At 37.9% G+C, this 20,120-nt stretch overlaps 2 protein-coding genes across 2 annotated transcripts in view; both read right to left on the bottom strand.

The window, feature by feature from the left end:
• Nucleotides 1–17,606, bottom strand: part of LOC145992754 (immunomodulatory peroxidase-like) — a 52,631-nt gene extending 35,025 nt beyond the window's left edge. The window contains exons 1-4 of the mRNA XM_083129141.1: nt 17,504–17,606; nt 6,818–6,932; nt 5,062–5,189; nt 2,436–2,680 (exon numbers count right to left, since the gene is read on the bottom strand). Of these exons, the coding sequence (XP_082985267.1) occupies nt 2,436–2,680; nt 5,062–5,189; nt 6,818–6,932; nt 17,504–17,532 (517 nt within the window). The 5' untranslated portion in view covers nt 17,533–17,606. The remainder of the gene's footprint in view (nt 1–2,435; nt 2,681–5,061; nt 5,190–6,817; nt 6,933–17,503) is intronic.
• A 723-nt stretch (nt 17,607–18,329) lies between these two features.
• LOC145992488 (glutamate receptor 2-like) lies at nt 18,330–19,799 on the bottom strand. The gene has a single exon (XM_083128869.1). The coding sequence runs from the start codon at nt 19,797–19,799 to the stop codon at nt 18,330–18,332; it is 1,470 nt and encodes a 489-aa protein (XP_082984995.1).
• Nucleotides 19,800–20,120: the final 321 nt, after the last annotated feature.

Below are 20,120 nucleotides of genomic sequence, written 5' to 3'. Positions count from 1 at the left end.
GACTTGTGTGTTTGTGAGTGTCCCTTCATCCATTTCTTCTTATCATCATTCATCCTCATCTTCGCGATTAACTAAAAGTTGCAGAAAGGCCAAGTAAAATAACACAAATCAATCACTGAATCAAGGGTTATTAGTTAACATATATATATTTTTATAAAAATATAATGGTATTTACGAGTAAAATTATTGGGGTAGGGATATCGACTTAAAGAAGAAAAAAAGAGTCACTATCGCTTATAGAGAGACCAGAGAACAAACAAAGAATGGGCGGGAATGATTCTTTCTCTGTTTCAAAGGGACTTCAAATTCATACCTAATCAATCTTAATACATCGAATTTCGTAAAAGCACTGAGCAGTTGCGTGTTTCCTTTTCGCCTGCTCGGTAAATGTTATATCAGAATGCTAGTGGCATGGCTGAAATAATGTTGAGTCGCTGGGCTTTTATGCCAATGTTTGCGTCCCTAAGTTTCGTTCGTGGCAGTCAATCAATGACTGTTATAACGAAGCTTCATGGTCGGAAGGGGCCGGAATTGTAAACATGAATATTAATAGCTGCGTTCTGGGTGGGAGGCGATGCACTACAAAATATTTCATACTTACCATGTTCAAAGACAAAATATTGTAACCGTGAGTAATTTTAAGGCAGGGTTTCAGTTATCACTTTGTTTTTCCAGTGTTCTTTTCTGCTTTCATTTAAAAATCTTCATTTTCTCAAAATTTCGGGAGGGGCTGTAGTCCTATCAGCCCCTTTTTCCCTCCCTGCGTACCACAGTGTTCATGGTCATCGAGAAGAAAGGCAATATACGACGAAATGGATGCATCTTGTGATACCCAAGGTAGGGGCACGTGTAGAGTGGGATCCATCAGTATTACCGTGCAAATTGTCCATCACCATGTTCGTGGACTTTATTTGACCCAATAACAGCTTCAAGAATTAAAAGAAAACTGAAAACAAGCTGTTGACAACTTGTGCACCAGCATACATAAAAGTGCATCGCTTGAAAACACATAGGATGTAAGAGAAAAAATAATGAAAATAGTCATGGACAATTTGCACGGTAATACTCGTGGATCGCACTGTACACCTCGGAATACATGGATTGATTCATTTGGTTTAATTTTCTTTGCATTTCTGCCACTTTTGGGTAATCGCCAAGATGAGGATGAGTGATGACACAACACCCATGTCCAGGCCGTGATTCGAACATGGTACCTCTGGCGTCATAGTGCGCTGTGTTAACCACTCCGCCACTGAGGTTGGCTGTCATCGACACAACTCTCCAGCCGGCTTTACACTTCCCTCCTCAGTTTTGACCGCAGGTACCCATTGAAGAGAGGCTGTTTAATCCTCGTGGACATCGCTGGACAGAAATTCCTACTAACCCGGAAATCGAACATGGGTTCCCCATTCCATTTTACACTCAGACTCTGCTCGACTGGATAATAGCAGCTTCCAATTAGATCTGTTAATGTTATAACTGTTAATTAAATTTAATTAATTAATTGATAAGTAAAAACTTTTGGGAACTAAAACTATAAAGTTCCTCTAAAAACTTCAAAAATTAGTCACTGGCAACATCGCCATCTAATTTCTTATGTACACATTAAGTGTGATAAGTTCAATGTTTATGATACTGCTTTAGGTTTTCAACACGAATCTAACAGCTTGAGACGGTACCAAATCTCATGAATATACACTATCTTTACTTACTGCTTCGTCAGTTTGTTTCTTTGTACAGTGTATTTACAAAAGATACGATTCAACCTACATGATTGAATGGATTGTGATAAAGCTATAATTTCTATACCTTCCTGAATCTACGTATTTTCAATTCGCATTACGAATTCCGTTGAATTTGTACATTGGGATGCGCAAGTATTGCTCGACAATTTGTTCATGTCTATTTTCATTCGTTTTCTATTGTGGCCGCGGTGGCTCAGTCGGTAACGCGTCTGACTACCATGCTCAAGGTCCCGGGTTCGATCCCCGGCCGGTTCAAATCCGGGAACTTTTCTAAGGTTGGAAGCGGCCCCGGCGCCCACCCAGCGTCGAATAACATGGGTACCTGGGGGAAACCCTGGGGGGTAAAGGCGGTCAGGGGCGTGATGCTGATCACATCACCCCCACTCACGACCGGATCAAGAAAGTGTGGGGCGTTACCCCCACACCCCCTATACGCCTTCATGGCGTGGTGCTATGCACAGGGGAGCACTTTACCTTTTTACCTTTTTCTATTGTATCCTGCGTGTTTTTAAGGATTCGATTTTTACTTATGCTAGTGCTGATGTTGCAGCACCTTCTTTGGCGTTTTGTTTCAGTTCCTGAAACTCTCGTTGTATAAAAGCAAAGGGAATATACAATTTGCTTGATGATACTTATGCATTCTACTCTACAATCTTTGAAACTTATGACTACATTGCACAGAATACTCACCATCATTATACGCCGGACGAACGAATCTGTTGAATGGTCTGCTGGAAGACCCGAGCATTGGATCCTGCAGGTTGTTGCACGTTCCGTCCACCGTCCGGAACTTGGAGCTAGTATCGCACTGCATTACTTGCTTGGTGCACTGAGGGAAAATTTGGAACATTCCCACCCCGTCTGGGAAACCGTCTGGCTGCACCATCATCTGCCTCAGTGTTCTGTTACGAGCCTCCTCAATGCTGACCCCATGGCTTTCGAAGAATAAAATTCGAATTAGAGAGACTCATCCTAAACCTTGATTGACTGTTATAATGCCGACCGTACTCTCTTCGGTTGATGTTGGAACAGAGCGTTCAAGACAACAAAATCATCAATTCAAATTTCTTGAACAACACTGTCGAATAACAGCGTCGAATAACATGGGTACCTGGGGGAAACCCTGGGGGGTAAAGGCGGTCAGGGGCGTGATGCTGATCACATCACCCCCACTCACGACCGGATCAAGAAAGTGTGGGGCGTTACCCCCACACCCCCTATACGCCTTCATGGCGTGGTGCTATGCACAGGGGAGCACTTTACCTTTTTTTTTAACAACACTGTCCTACAAAAACATAAAAGGTAAACTGAACTCACGTACACAATCATATCAGAATATGGCAGTGCTCCCCCCTTTTACCAAAATGACAGTGTGCACGACAAGAAAATGAGAAAAATAATATACCATAATGAAGATTATATTATTCGGCGTCCCAGACTTTTTTCCAGAATAAAAATACTTTCTTCAGAGGAGGCAAGCAGCACTTTCTCTGGGAGAGAACTCCTAAATTTTGAATTATTTGAAAAGGGAACAACATTTAATTTTCTTTGGGGGAACTTTTAATTTACATACAACACAATTAATAGGATTAAATATTTCATCACATGTTTTCCGGGGGCGGCAAATTTAACATGATATACAGACAAGAAATGGTTCATGGAATATTTACTAATGTTAATTACTTTGCTTACACAGAATACAACTGATCAAAAACTGGTGAAAGACAAAACATTTTCACAAAATATCCTTATGATTTCAACATGTAGATAAGTATTTTGTTTCATTTATTTGACCTAAAATTGATCGACAGCACGAAAATTAGTTCACTTTAGGGCTGATTGTCGAATCGAATTTATGTGTACTGCTGTAGAAATATACAATGCTTCTTAACTTTGTTCAGCCTATACAGCTGCTTCTTTCCAGTGCTTTTATTTTCTATTTGCTGTTATAGCCGTGATATTAATTTCCGCGATTCTTTGTTCGATAATCGATTTCTATACTTGATAGATTGACAGTCTGCCTTCAATGTCTTTATTCAGAACTACAGCACCTACATTGGGGGGGGGGGGGGATAGTGTGAAAAGAAATCGAAAACGAGGCTTCCGAATCGATAGATGCCAAGGTAGTTATTTTGTTACGAAAGTAATGCTACTTAGATTCAATTAAAGTGTAGTCAGAGCTTCTTGAATTCCAGACCTCGTAGCTCGATGCGAACCATGGGACATACATTCAATGATCACTTCGTCGATGCTCAGCTCCTAAGTCTTGAAATATAAATTGTTCAAAAAGTAAATATGTATAATTTATCTCTTGATGCGTTCGGAACACTTTCCTCTGGAAGCCGGGTATAAAGAAAGGCTCTACATCCAATAAGCAATTTCAGGAAATCCAGTGAATAGGTAAAGGTTAATAAAAGGTAAAACTATGTACATTACACCGTGCCATGAAGGCATATAGGCGGATATGATTGATTGATTGATTGAGTTGGTGTTTAAAGTCCACTTCATGCACAGTAAGCCTAATCGGGACTGGACCTACAGTTTAAAGTGGGATCCGAACCACTATGTGCCTCCACAGAGTATCAAACCCGGGACCCCTTGATTACAAGGCGACGACGCTATATAGGCGGATATGGAAATAGCGCTCCACATATTGTCGATCTTAGCCATACAGAAGATGGTGATCAATTCCATACAGTACAATTGTGTTTTTTTTGTGTTTTTTTTAATTTTCAAATCCCTAATTATATTTCGTAGTATTTCTCTCTCGTATTTTATTCCAAGTTTGATGCAAACTGTGAAAGTTTGAGAAGGGTAGAGATTATATTATATGTTATTCAACATTGAATCAATTATGTCACTAACTTATGAAAAATTTGAATTCTAATGGATTTATTGATTCAGATTACTTTACTTCGCCATTATGCCACTTTGGCTAATTTGCGAAGATGGGAATGGATGATGATGATATGATAAAATTGATGAATGGACACTCACAAACATCCATGCGCAGGCTGGGACTCGAGCCAGGGACCCCTGGCGTAGTAGCGGAATTGTAATGGAAAATCAAGACAACTCTGAATTAAGAATTTGAAATCTGCAATGAGCAAACTGAATGTTTGCTTTTAACACTGTGAAATTAGAAATGTGTGATGCCTGACTAGTCACGTGTTGTCACAGAAGCTTGTATAACGTCAGCTTCAGCCAACCATTATCTTTCATCTTTCTCTAGTACTTTCTGATGTTGACACGAACGGATTATTTTATTTCGCTGACAATCATATTATAAGGGTTCGCAATGTACTAAAATACTTACTCTTTGGATAAACTATTCACTGCAACATCAAATATTTTTGTTTCTCTTTCGATTTGGCGAGATTGTGGTGTAGATTTAGCGCCTCTTCTCTGTGGTGTTGAAAAATGTGGAACTACTCTTTTCGCCTCCTGAAAGAATGAAGATAGAAAAATCATTAAAGTTGTGGAAAGTGTAATTTTATTCTTAGCAACATTTCGGATATGATGAAACATCGTATGTATGTTATCAAAATGCAACTGAATATGTTTCGTCAGAAGTTATCGTGGATAAGGAATGAGAGAATTCCAAGGGTTTCGACTGTTCACAGACTGTTGTTTAAAGGTCGCGAAACTTTGAATCTGGGTAAAGACAGCCTACCCAAAATAGGTATAAGTAAAGTTAGATGCATAAGTATTACCAAAGAGATTGAATATCACTTTGTTTTACGTAATGAGTACTTGAAGAGTTGAAGCAAAATGCCAGAAAAGCTGTTAACAACCTCTGCATAATCATACGTAAAAATTCATTCATAAAAGCCAGTAGTATGCAAGAGAAAAATTGAATGAAAACAATCGTTGACAATTTGCACCTCTTTCTTCCACTAGTTCTCTGTCCCTTCCTTTCTCCTCCTTGTTATCCTGTTTCCCGATAGCTTTCTTTGCTTCATTATTTTTTTTATTTAATAGAAGATTCCAAATACAGCTTTAGCCATTTTACATTGGAACGTACTAACAGAAAATAACAACAAAATAATAGTATAAAATAAGAAAAATAAGAGACTCACATACTTCTACTCAACAGTCTTCTAAAATGCTCCAGATTATCAAATATGTCTATTTGGCTTGTCAGATTATTATATTGGCTGGGCAGTCTATGGAACAGAGAGCGCTGGATGAGGCACAATCTTGGCTTCTGAGAAGCGAAAAGTTGAGTGCTTCTTGTTGAGCTGGCGGAACTCGAAAGGGAATTTTCTGAAGAAGGCGGTCACTTCTGATGTTACCATTCACTATTTTATGCAGAAATATGTGGTCGGCCAGTCTGTGTCTCTCGTGAGGAGTTTGGATATTTAACATCTTCAGAAGATCGGGGTTTTGCAAGTGTCTTGTGGATGGAATTCGGTGACGAACAATGGCCAGGAAGAAATTCTTCTGTCTCTATCCCTTTCTTTCTCACTCTTTGACTTTCCCTATTCTTTCGTTTTCTTCCTTCCTTTATTTCTCTATCACGGTTTCTATTTTTCTCTCTTTCTTACCTTGTTCCTTTATATCCCTTTCGTTTTCTCTCTCTCCTTCTTCCTTTGTTTTTCTAGCCCGTGTTATCTCCCTTTTCTTATTTCACTCCTCTCTCTCTCTCTCTCTCTCTCTTTGTTTCCTCAATTTCTTTCCTTTTCTCTCTCTTTTTTATTAGTTCCCTTCCTTTTCTTCCTCTCTCTCTCTCTCTTTTTTACTGTTATTGTATCTTGCCATCTTACCATCACTTTGTATTTTTCTATCGTCTCTCTGGCCGTTTTTCATTTCCAGCTTCGGAGCGAGTCAGCTCCAGGAGCATTCAATCAACAAGCGAGACGCTGACGTCATCTCAACCCATCACCTATATCGTTCGCACTCTTGCTCACGCCCAAGACTGTTGGCAGACTCACGCAATCAGCTGGAGATGTTCCGGAAATAATCTTGCTATTTGGTTTATGCAGGAAGCTAGGCTAACCTTGCAAAGAGTTTGCATTTTGTTTTAATTGTGAACATTTAGTATTTGTAATTAGAGTTTGACTCGCGCTTACGTTTAACGCTTCTCGAACATGTTTTCCTCCAATTTTAGCTAAAACGGTCTCATCTACATCGGGTACGATGTCGTAGGTGGATGCCACCAGTGCGAATCCCAGGACAAACCAGGGTCTGTAATTAAAAAAAGAAGAAGAAAATTATTATACAGGATAGTAAAGAATTTAGAATTTCTCCCAGAAATGAATTTTTCTATATTTAATATAGGATGTTTTCATTAGGAAATATTCTTACCTGGGATTCATTTACTTCCTGAAATTTTGCGGGATTAGGTGGGCCTAATTCTTCGATGTTGACGAATCGGTACGCATTATTGTGAAGTTTTCTTTATATCTTCTGCATGACATATATGCCTAGGGATGCTAGCGAGACAATTTTCTCTCTCCCAGCTGTATTATTAAAGTTCAGATTCTGCTCAGTTTCTATTACTCTAGGCCACATTTTCACAGATTAACAAACTAAAACCTCGTTAATTTTAGAGCATCCCTTGAGCTGCAACATCATAATGAAAACTCTAACAAAATTCGTAGTTTAAGAGTAGCGGGGAGTCAAAATGCAGCAAATTTAGAAGTTTTAAGCTGATCTCGTACAGTTACTACACACGCCACTGTTCTGATAATGCATTTCATCGGGCAAGATGTTTCAAAATAGTGAACAAAAATTCGTTTTTTTCTGATTGGAGGACACTTTAAATTCTGCAGACATATTCCTACCTTAGATTTTCTGCAGACATATTCCTACCTTAGATTTTCGGAGATTAAGAAGCGGAAATGTCCGCTTTTGTTTGGATATCATGCAAGCTACATAATTTTTTCATTAAAATGGATACATTAGGACGGGTTGGGGTCAAGAGCAAGACACTAGTGCGCGTCAAATCTCCTGCATATGGCCTTGAACGGCTGAACAGCACCAGCGAATCACAGACGTGCGGCGTTGCCGTGCTCTCCTTGACAAGGCGTTTCGCTCAACCACGCTGTCTCTTTTCCGTGTGAGATTTCGACATGGCACCGCTGCAGTGCGCTGCTATTGGCTATCGCCATATGCAGGAGATTTGCCGCGCACTCTAATATTGTAGCCGCTATACGTGCACATGGGAAGGAGCCGGCTTGATTGGGAGCCTGTTAGGTAAACAAACGCTACCTGACATCGGAGCGGGTGAGATTTAAAAGCAATGGATCATTGTGCAATGATCGCTTTCTCAAACAGAAGATCCCACTTGTTATTTAATTCTCCGGAAATGGATAAATGCTTTTTCTGCATACCAACGATTACCAGAACGGAATATAATACAATGATTCAAGAATTGTTGACTACAAAGCGCTCGCTATTGTTTTCCAGCAATACACCGTACTGACATTGGTGAAACAAACAAATATTACCGAGTGTATAGTGAACATTTTATCTAGGTAACTACAATTAATTACGTAGGGGAGACCGGGGTAATTAGAACATGGGGTTATTGGAACATGTTAATGTAGAATAATTTAAAACAAAAAGACTGGTGTAATAACATTTCATACCTATGTACCTACACTAAACCTACATGCAGAAAATTTGTTATTGGAATAACTACACAAAAGTAAGTTTTATTTGACTTTTATTATACACCTGCAAAAAATGATGTGACGCATGCTTGGTGTTTCTCTGCTTCTGCATATACTGGATGTGAATGAAAGAACCCTTGCAAAATTTTCTTTACCCCTATAATAAAACATAAGGGCACACATCTTTTCATGTGAGTTTGGTTGTCTATGGGCAATTTGCCTGGTTTTTATAAGCAAAGTTCTTATTACCCCAAAAATTTCTGCAAAGGGGTTATTAGAACATTGCGTAATTTGCTTGATTTTGCTTGGGGTAATTAGAACAGTCATGGGGTAATAAGAACATCATCTTGAAATACCATGAATATGACAATAAAAATAATACATTGTCATAACAACATTTGAAAATGGTTAGGCTAAGTTCAAAGTTCCACATTTGTGCAATATTTATAATAATTTAGTCATAACAGTTATTTTTGACTGGCAATATGAAAAACAAATATCTTCAATCATATGTGTTCTTTCAGACAAGAAAGATATGATACATTCAAATTTATAATTAAATTTATTGAAATTGTGTACATTTGCATTGGCATCAAGGTTTATATACAAAGGTCAACTCTTTAAAATTGTTCAATGTATAATATGATGTCATACTTGGTATTTTGTATCAACTTTCAAAAAATGGTAATTGTAATCATTAGATAAGTATATTGTGATATACATAGTAAAATAGAATCAGAGGATGACGATGTAGGCCTATTCAAACTGGAAAAGTACTACGCTGTATATTACGAGCGAAAGTGGTATGTTGGTAGAATTATTAAAATCTCTAATGGCCAGTCTAAAGCAACAATCAAGTTTCTGGAGGAAAAAGAAACTGGCAAGTTCGATTGGCCACGAAGACCTGATGTTGAGGAAATTGATAGGAAGTTTATATTTTACGGACCTTTGGAGTTAAATGGAATCGGTCCATTTACCCTTCCCTTGTATGACATCATTAAGAGCAAGTATGAAGCTTTCAAAAAAGAAATCAAACATTCAAATCAGTAGATCTACTGGTGTCAAACTGACAAATGTTAATATGGGTCAAGTGTTCTTTATTGTAGCTTTTGTCATGTAGCCTATATTTTATGGTTTCATATATAATTGATTTTTGAGACTGATAAGCTTAATTTCTGGATATATTAGTTTTTCACGACAGTTAAACCTGTTAATGTAAGTTATCTTAAGTGTTTTCATAAGTATTAGCACTACTTGTTACAAATTGGAGTAAGTTTTTCTCCAAAAAAGATGCTTTTTTGTACTTTTTCTAATTGGTATACTAGATTGTACATGTAACTATTAGAAGTTTTTTCTTTACTACATTGTAGAATGGCCTGTAACCTTTCAAATAAATCATAGAACACTGATTTTCATTCACACAAGTTTGCTTCACAGCTGGGAAATTGAACTTTATGAAAAAAGACGTTAACTTGGGATTTTATTTAAACAAGCATTGATAACTCCAGAAGAAGTAGAGCTATTGTGTTCAAATTTGCAGGATAAATGAGACATTTATATATGATGTTCTTATTACCCCAACAGCAATCTAAAGCTATTCGGTTGAAATTTCTAACTTATGTTCCATTAACCCCAAATGGGGTAATTGGAACAATTTTATGGTGTCATGACAATTTATTTTTTTTGGATGAGTATTTGCAATGCAGGTATGGTCATTATTTTTTTCAAAAATATACAAAAGATGTCCTTTTAAATAGTAGAAATTTTTAAAAAATCCATCAGTAACTTTCTGAGTAATTTACAGTGGAACTTCTACAGGCTGTTTCCTGTTCTAATTACCCCGGTCTCCCCTATTTCTCTGTTAGAGTACATGTGAGTCATGATTTTTTTTTCTAGAACTTTCAACAGGTTAGTTTTCAAAAGTAAAATCATCTTAATAATAATAAAATAGATAACAATAATACCTTAGCAAGTGGAATGAACTGTATAATTGTCGGTTGCTTAGGAATGATTTATTTTTGTGGTTCGCATGCTCTGCTATGAAGGTCACGTGGAACATTCGCTCGAATCCGTATGGCAGTTGTTGCACCATGGCTGATGTGAGCGGACATAGCACAGTGCTGATGAACGGCTAGTGGCGTGCCCAGGGAGGGTTTTGTTGGGGATCATAACCCACTCTTTGCCTAGCATTCCTAAAAAAGAACATCAAAGTCAAGATGCTAAAATGAGTACTTACTACTGAAAAGTAACCCTCTTTTGAAAATACTGGGCACACCACTGTGTGTGGGCAAACGATGTACTGTAACGTGATGTGAAGTACGCAAGTAAGTTTTAAATATAAACATGTGTTATAATAAATAAATATAAATCATATATATCTAGGAGTAATATGAACTATGTAATGCAATCTAGTGGTACGGGAACTTCTCGAACACTTTGTATATCTGTCTTTCGACCTTTGGCCAGATATTTATATCTTTTTTAATTTTTTTGGTATCGAGTTCGCTTGAAACTAGTCCATAACTACAGGAGATTGTTAGATTTTAAGCTGGAATTCCTGCAACAACTACTTACATACGTCAGGAGTGAAATCGACCAAGATGTTTCAAATGTAGGACGAAAATTCTGTTTTCCCTATCTTTCGAACGCTTCACAATCTGCAGATATTTCCTTATGTCCTGATCTATGTCTTGATAACATTTTAAGAGCTTAACAAACAAAACTCATGGCAATTTTAAGGCATCAGTTGCACTACAGTCATAGGCGTGCCAAGACTAATTTATTTGAGGGTTCCTTAAGGGGAGCTTCAATTACCTATCTAGACAATGTTAGCCTAATTGTCGTAACTTAGTGACCCTTTTGGCTAGACTGCACAATCAACCCTTGTGTTTTACAGTTTCGCCGTAAAAAAAAAAAATCACTGATAGCACTGAATTCGTGCTTCTATTTGGCGCTGTGCATTTTTCAATTAGAAGTTCCTGCTCTGTGAAATAATATAAACTTTCTTGCATTACTTACCATAGGAGTTTTCCTTTATCGTATTACCATGTTGTAAACACACAGTGTTGCCAGGTCGAACTTCGATTCTTAACGTGGATATGTATGCGCATTTCGGTAATATATGTTTTTTGGTGGTTTTATTGTTCAAGGTTGTACTAGCGTTGTGCTATAAGGGAGACTCTCATAGTTCACTTATCTCCCTTATCGCACAAAGTAAGGACAACCTTGCGTTTTGACGTCACTCGAGGAATGCCTACGGTGTTATGGTTTTCTTAGCATAAATACACTATAAATGTATTATTTATGGGAAGATAACTACACCCAACAAGCCTAAAATAACAAATTAGGCATCTAGCCTGTTATCTGAACGTAAATTAGGTTCATCACGTTTCATTTATAATGGAGGTTCCACAAATTTATACTAGTTTCTTTCCCACTTCCAATTGTTTCCTCATCCTAAATCCTACATTTCTTGAATCCTTGATCCATACCCTTTCCAACGATGTATGATGCATGTTTCTATAAGGAAGGGTCGATTTGACATCCTTACCAATTAAAGAATATGGTTTGACCGCGACAGCCCCATTATAGAGACGTGTCCCGGTCGTCCCGTTCAGATTATTATAAAGCCACTATATTTGTGTGTGTGTGTGTGTGTGTGTGTGTGTGTATAAAAGTAAAAAAGTAAAGTGTTCCCCTGTGCTTAGCACCACGCCATGAAGGCGTATAGGGGGTGTGGGGGTAACGCCCCACACTTTCTTGATCCGGTCGTGAGTGGGGGTGATGTGATCAGCACCACGCCCCTGACCGCCTTTACCCCCCAGGGTTTCCCCCAGGTACCCATGTTATTCGACGCTGGGTGGGCGCCGGGGCCGCTTCCAACGTTAGAAAAGTTCCCGGATTTGAACCGTTATATATATATATATATATATATATCAGCCGCGGCTCGTGCATTATTTTCCTGGGGGTTCACCGAAGTCATATGACACATATTCAGTTTCCGCAAATACTTTCTTCGCGAAACAAAGGGATCGGGGGGGGGGGGGTTAAAAGATTGGTACATAATTATTTCATAGAATGAGGTTTCATAGCAGAGTTTCATAATAATTATCATAAGTTACTGTGACTGAAATGAAATTATATGTGGATAATAAATAGTTTTACGTTGACATTAATTCTCCAGGCGGGTGTGACCCCTTTTTCCGTTCGGAAGTCCATGCCTGCAATTATAAAACGAATATTCACAATGTTTATACAATTATTAAAGGGAAATGGCAACCAATGGCATGTGCGTACCAGATACCTGAGACCCTATCATTGAAACGCTACAGCTTTTATTTTCTTTTTTCAAATTTGGAGTTGGTCGACCAGCACTGCTTTATCTCTAATTTGCTTTCAACAGACGAGACATTTTGTTTCCGTCAATTGTATGCATTTTAGCGGTCATTTCTTACCTGCGCAGACGGCAACACCTACACTGCATCAAATGACGTAACATAGTCCATCCTTCGGAGCATCAATACTTTGCAACAACTATGAAAGCACTTCGAAAACTTACAAAATTGAAATATTGACACCGACAGTGTTTGTCACATCTTCCTTTCTTGTCTGAGATCGCGGCATTCTTTTACTTTCACATATCCGAAGTGTTTCCATCTTTAAGGAAAAAGTCTGAATACATGCTCGAATTATTTTAGTAATGTATTTATTTTATTTTAATTCATCGCGTTTATTTCCAGCTTTCGTTCATTTCTACTCATCCTTCTCTGCCTAATTTTACATTTATGCCAAGAAGTTCGGCACAAAAATTATTCAACAGAGAAGATTGAATATGTAACGAATGCGCTTCAAACTTGAACCTCATAGGGCAACACTGGAAGAGAGGAACCAGCTGGGTCTCGCTTGCAGCGAGGACGGTGCCTTCTGGCTTCTGCTGCGGCTTCTGAGAGAGCACGAACTGCGCATGACCGTTGGGTGGAGATCGAGGTTCCTCAGTATCCTCTTCCATGTATTTTGCTCATATAGATGCCCCGAGCTTCTGCCTGCCGCCCGAACCTTCCCTATGGCAGGAGCTCTCCTGTGGGGGTTCAGCTGAGGGTCTGCATGAGGGCGGCCGACTCGCGGTTTCTCTTTCTCAGCAATATAATTTGCCGTGTTACGGACACAAATGCATGACTTCTCGTGTAGAAATTTTAGCGAAAAATTGTCAAAAGGTAAAGACATTGTTTATTGTCCATTCTCAAGGTAAATGCCGTATATTATAAGTGGGGGTTCACTGATCCTGTGCGCTATAGGGCCAACCGCGCCTGATATATATATATATATATATATATATATATATATATATATATATATATACACACACATGGTGCCCTTGTGCCGCAGACCGGACGAAACATTTGACTCGAGTCACCTCGAAATGCTCGAATCACCTTCCGACGGCTTTCGACAAAACAGTGAAGGTCCCAGTAATTTGGTCTCGTAGGAGCAAGATGCGACCAAACGCTCTGCACATGTGCTAATCCTTTCTCCTCAGCTTACCCACCACCTGCATGTGACGCTCACTGTATCGTTTGACAGCACATATTATATGCAGGTTTGACGGTGCTGTCAAGGTTACAAATGGAGCTTGATCCAGAGAAGTTAATCGTTCTTGTGCAAGCGAGGCCTCCGTTGTACGATTATTATAAGGACAATATTGATGCGCTACGGAATTTAGTAGCACAATTGCATTATCTGAAAAAATAGTTTTTCTTGTATGTACGCATTGCTTGCATTGTAGAATTATTTTCCTGTAATTTACGGTTTAGTCAAAATGAAAATAAATGTCTGATGAAGGGAGCGTGCGTTCTCCTGAAACGTCACAACGAAAAACTGTTTTCTTCTGCTTGTAACTAATAACCGTAAACTACAGGAAAATAATTCTGAAAAAATAGATCTAGTGGAAATTATCTTGTATTTTGACAGAGAATGTATGTAGAAAATATATCGTAAATTGTGCAAGAAAAACAATCTTAAGGCTACTTTGATATTTATTGCTCGAATAACTATGTGTTTGCACGTACGTAGTTGGCGAATTAAATTTCTTCCCTTTTTTTGCAGGGGGTTCATCTATTGCTGGATTCATGTGTAAACAGGAAATATACAAGGAAATTAAAAATGTATTTAAAAGGAGATCTACTCTCTTTAATTGAGAGGAGATAAATTAACATTATTATGCAAAATAACTAGAAATGCAATGCAAAACAAAGCCACGCAATTGATTAATAATTTCCTCACAAAAATAATATGTTTCCAAATCTTCAATGGCTTTCATCTTTTCACGTATATGTTAGTGATTTTATTTGTTATGCAACATATTTAGTTCTCTTTTTAAAACAAAATATCAAAATTAAATTATCATATTTGCATATATAAGTGCCAAAATGATAGGAGGATAGAAACATCCCTGGTAGTAATAAAAATTAAATTTTGTTGCCAGGGATAATTGGCTCCTATGGGGGTATCCGCCCTCTTCCCCGTTTCCTCGCGCACACTGTCGTGTTACACCCTTCCCAACTTCATTTTTGTTAGTAATTGACATTGAACACTGCCATGAATGGAATTAAAGTAATCAACACCTCTTTTGACCCCTCATTCTTGTATGAAGAACACAAGACTCGTCTTGCCTCGTCGTGACGCTTTGTGACTCGTGTTGCGTCGCGTCATGTCGGATCCCGTGTGCGGCTGGCCTTATTTGTAGAGCAGTGAATAAGCATGCAGTTTCTTTACGGAATTGCAACAAGAATTTAAGGTGCCTGCATCTTGATACAAACTCAAAAGAAAAAAAACTAGAGTATTGTGTCTGATATGTGGGGTAACGTTTTCTGTGAGATTTATAAACGGTTGATGAAGAATAAAGATGCTATCAAGAAGATGGGTCTTCTGCTAAATACTTCTGGCACTCCTCAACTAACATCAAAGGTTGATCAGAAAGGGCTATGCACACCGAAACTATAATAATTAATACCTCTTGACAACAGATAATATTTCATTTTTTGTTTATAATGTATCATTTATGTGATCCATCCTTTAATAAATAATAATAATACGGTAATAATAACAATACTTTTCAGGAGCGGTGGAGGTAAACTGGTCACCTTGAGATTGGAGTCAAAATATTATGGTCACCCTATTAAAGAACAACTTCTCAATTACTGTTTTCCGTTACTGAACCACTCTTATTATCACTTCATAACTTGTACAGAGCTCCTCCCAAAAATCGGTTTGCATTTAATTTTCTTGTTGGTGCGGTAGCGATTGCTACTGGAATCTTCTTGTTATGAATGTAACTAAATGAATAAAGCCTTGTGAGCAATCGAGGCACCCCCTATTCAAAACCTATGTTGAAAACATTAACTCTTAAAGTGTCATACGTCGTAGTGTAGTGAGACCGCTGTTATTGTATACAACAGCCAAGCATCGAAAGAGAAACCGCATATATTTTTCTGTACTGTCGGTAGTTTCTATAAAGATCAGAGGCCGCTGTCTTTCCGTTCGATAGTATTGATGTTTAGAATTGTTTCTTCTTTTGTTTTAAGTGGCTTGTTTGTGTTTTTCGATAACCTATTTGCCTACTGCTCAGTAAGTTCTTTTTTTGACATTGTTGATAAACGGATTGGTGTTCCTCTTTTCTCCAAGTCGCACTGTAACAAAAATTTCAGTTGCTTTCAAGATATCATCAGATCGCGCTTGAGAAATTACTTAACGCGAGTTGTATGCCAGTGGCGCAACCACAGGTGGGCAGTCTGGGGGTAATGTCCCCCTCCCAATCTTGGTCGGAAATCAATTGTGTGGGGACAAGGGGGCAAACATTGACGTAAAAAAAGAGAGGTTTGCAGAACCTAAGAGTAGCAGTACAAAATGATACTCAAGATGTAATTAGTTTCCATGTATTTCTTTATTTTTTTCTTCCATACGGCTAAGGGCACCTGCAAAGGTGAGGGGGGGAGGCTCAGAAAGGCAATTGCCATCCTCGATTTCAAATTTTATATGCAAAATATTTTTCGTACATTCGTAAAAGTTCAGAGCCCTAGCTACGGGGCGGCGGGCGAACAGTCTAAATAAAAATGTTATAAATGAAAGTATGTGCTCCGTATTAAATTAATATTGTTTTCAGTTTGCAATAATTTGGATATAAAAATTTTCTTGCGAGCGAAGCGAGCAATATCATTCTTTTTCTGCAATGCATTGAAAATTACCAGAGGGAAGCATTGTAAGTATGTACTTCAGACTACTACTGCTAAGCAGTTTGATCTTAAATGCATGAACAATTGTTTGGATGAAAAGGAGCGCGCACATTTTGAGAGATTTATATCATTTTTTCTGTTGGTTTGTTATGATGCGGCTGAATTGATTATGTAATGCATTTAATTAATATGTTATATATATACATATATGTATTGCAGAAACTTTAAATACGTACACAATTTAATGTTGACATCTTGCATATGGATTTTGTTATTTTTTCGTCGCTCCATGTTCCATATGTGTGAAACATAGTTGGACATAAAAGTTATGCATGTCATATGCATAAAAATTATTATATTCGTCGTGCATTTTCTGTCTTTCAAAAATACAATTTGTGCGCTTGTTTTCAATTATTAGCTACTACTAATTATTACGCCTATTACTACAGTGTGGAAATAAATACCACATTGAAATACATGGCGTGGCGTGGTTAAGAAGGGGGAGGGGAAACAAAGTGTAACGATGTTCCTTATGATGGAAAAAAATGTTTTTATGTAAGGTTTGCAATGAAGCTAAAGACAAAATATAAGTATTAAGTTTTTTCCATCAATGGCGACCCTTGTTTAATTTCTTCTGGCTTTCCCAACTGGAAACATGCTTTAATGAAATGCAGTTCCCATGAAAACTCTAAGTGTCGCAAAGAATACTCTCGGCTATTGAGAGGTTTTATGAGATTTTCTTGTGAACTTATAATTCAAGTGTTTTAGTCTACCCAACGTTTTACAAAAGTTGGCGCCCCTGGTTCTTGAAATACCTGTACAAATTTTAGAAATTTAGAGCGATTAAAAATCTGTTCTTTAGTAATAAATTAAGCATTAAGTATAATCGTAGTAGAACTACTGACATACTTACATCATTGTGTTGTGCTTAAGTGGATGCATGACATATTTCCATTTCGCATCTTATAACTTTCGTCTGCAAACAAAAAACCCTAGGTCGCGTTGTTGCACACTTGTGCTCTTATAATGATGGAGCTATTCAACAATGATGCTGAAAAATCTTACCAGATCGTCTCGTTTGTCGGCCTGTCAAATGCGTCCTGGATGATGGACATCCCAGAAGCACTCGTCGTGTGCCTAAGTGCAAGGTCCTTTTTTTTCAGCCTTTGTACGTCAATCCGCGCAAAGCGACAGTGATGCAAGATTTGACGCATGTGCTCAACCTTACACATGCAAGGAATTTGTCAAGCCTGTCGACACCAACCTGTATGGATTTGTGTAATATTCAGCAGTAAATATGATTTTTCTTTGGACAAAATAGAAAAAATCTGTGCTGGTTACCAGATACTTATGTAATTTATCATTGTTATTGTTTATTGTCTTAATAGTGTTACCTACAGTTAAGTCATACAATATTCCTTTACAAACAATATGAAAGCAAAAAAATGGCATCGAGCATGATACCTTCCGTAGTTAATGACCATCTCCAATGTGCGGTAAATACAAATATTGTTTCTTTGTAGCAACCCTATCAGATATTAATTTATCATAATATTAATCATCCTTAGTTGGTTAAAAATCCATATCCAGTCCAGAATTGTCAATATTCTGTTTAGTAACCATGGAAGATTTCACTTGCAGATTTCGTTTTATCCAACAATTATAATTGTTGAAATGTTTTAACAAAACCCTGATTGTTACCGTACAACAAATTAACCCTTTAAAGATTACAGCAAGAATTACCGAGGACATCGGTTACGGAGTAATATTTTACTGTAGACAGTAAAACTTTCGGCCATAAGTGCTAAAAAACTTATAGTCAACCCACCTAGAAGGATGTAAAATGCAAGTTGGAGATGATAAAGGGTCATAGTTCCCATACTTTTACCTTTGCTTGCAGAAACTTTGAACATATTATCATATTCTGTCAACCACTTATCAACCAAACCACTCTCTATCAATCTTTGGATGATAATGTTCATCCTCAATAGATAAGGTGAGTTCTTTGGCACCACGAACGATCTAATGGACAACCCAACATTTTCCTTTGCCATGTGCAACAGCGGTTCTCCTGTAGCTGATAGGAACTGAGAAATGGCAAACAAACCTACTGTTCTGGTGGCGAAAAGAATACCATCTCTTGTGAGAGTAATTTGTTTAAGAATTTTCCAGTAGTAGTCACACTTCTGTGCTCTTGAAAAGATGGTTTTCAAGTTGCTGTCGGAGTACTCTCCCAGTTTCGCGACATTGCGAGGAGTTGCGAAAATTAACAAGCCAGAATTTGCAATGTCTTCGAACGAGTTCATTTCTGGCCAGTATTGATGAGACAGCATGTACTTCAAAAGAGAACTCGTGTACAGTGACGTCACTATCAAAGATCCAGTCACAGATAATAAGAATATCACCCTTAAAGCTCGCTCTGTTGGTTGTGAAACAGATATCTGCAGTAGGATTGCCAACATGTACAACGCACTTCTAGAGAAAACTGACACCTCCCCTTTTTTAACAAGAATGCGTCGTGCAAATATCTCGCAGCATAGGTTGAAGAAACACACTCCAATAATTGTAAACCAAAGAGGCCATCGAAAGGGTAACATTAGTGACATCCACTGTGGAATGTTCAGAGATTTTGGTGTGAGAAAGACCATATTACTATAGGTAAATGGGGTATTGAAATCAACTACGTTGTACGTTTCAGGCGTGAATTCTATTCTAAATGGGCAAATGTCCACGAATGAGGTGGTAGCTTCTCCTAGTGGTCCTATCCATGTTCCGTTTTCCAGTTTCTGGTTCAAGAAACGGTTGTGGTATTTCTTCACTGTGACAGGAGTGAAATTCATATAGTGTACCAGTGCTTCTAGTATGCGTGGAAATCCTAAAGATGCATTAAGTGAGCCGTCTTCATTGTTAACAATCCACAGAAATTCAAAGTTTCGCTCGCTGATGCGCAGAGGGTGTAAATGAGCATTTCTTGTCTTGTCCTCGAACATTGCACTCACATCCTTTCTTAACTCTACATCTGTACTGGCGCAGGGAGCATAACTTTTGGTCTGCTCTGATGTAAATGGATTATATGTCGTTATGGACATACAGTCAACACATTTTTCAAGGTCTCTTCTGGTAGATCTGTATACAACTTCTACATTTAATATATTCTCGTTCCACAACATGCAGAGTAAATTTTTAAGGTTTGACTCCTTTACTTCCATATCTGTTAACAAAATAAGAAATTTCCCTCTATTGTTCCATGAAAAATGTTTTTTCGCCTCACTCAAACCGCGAATCAAATCATTTAGGTTATTTATAACTATTATGAAAGCATTGTTTTTATCGTCTACTTTCAAGTAACTGGCTATACTACCCGATTCACTATCACTGCTGAATTCGATAAAATTAAGTATAAGCGGTAAGCCACAGCTTTCAACAATAATCTGTGCATTTTCTTGTAAAATGTGTCTTGTTTCTGACATCATAAAGACAGATACAGAGTTGTAAATGCCAAAGTGTCTTGAACAAATGGTCTTCGTTAA

The sequence above is a fragment of the Lepisma saccharinum genome, chromosome 9, assembly GCF_977018435.1.
Source record: "Lepisma saccharinum chromosome 9, izLepSacc3.1, whole genome shotgun sequence".
Taxonomy (NCBI): Eukaryota; Metazoa; Arthropoda; class Insecta; order Zygentoma; family Lepismatidae; genus Lepisma; species Lepisma saccharinum.
The sequence above is the reverse complement of the archived record's forward strand: the minus strand, read 5'-3'. Positions and strand labels throughout refer to the sequence as shown.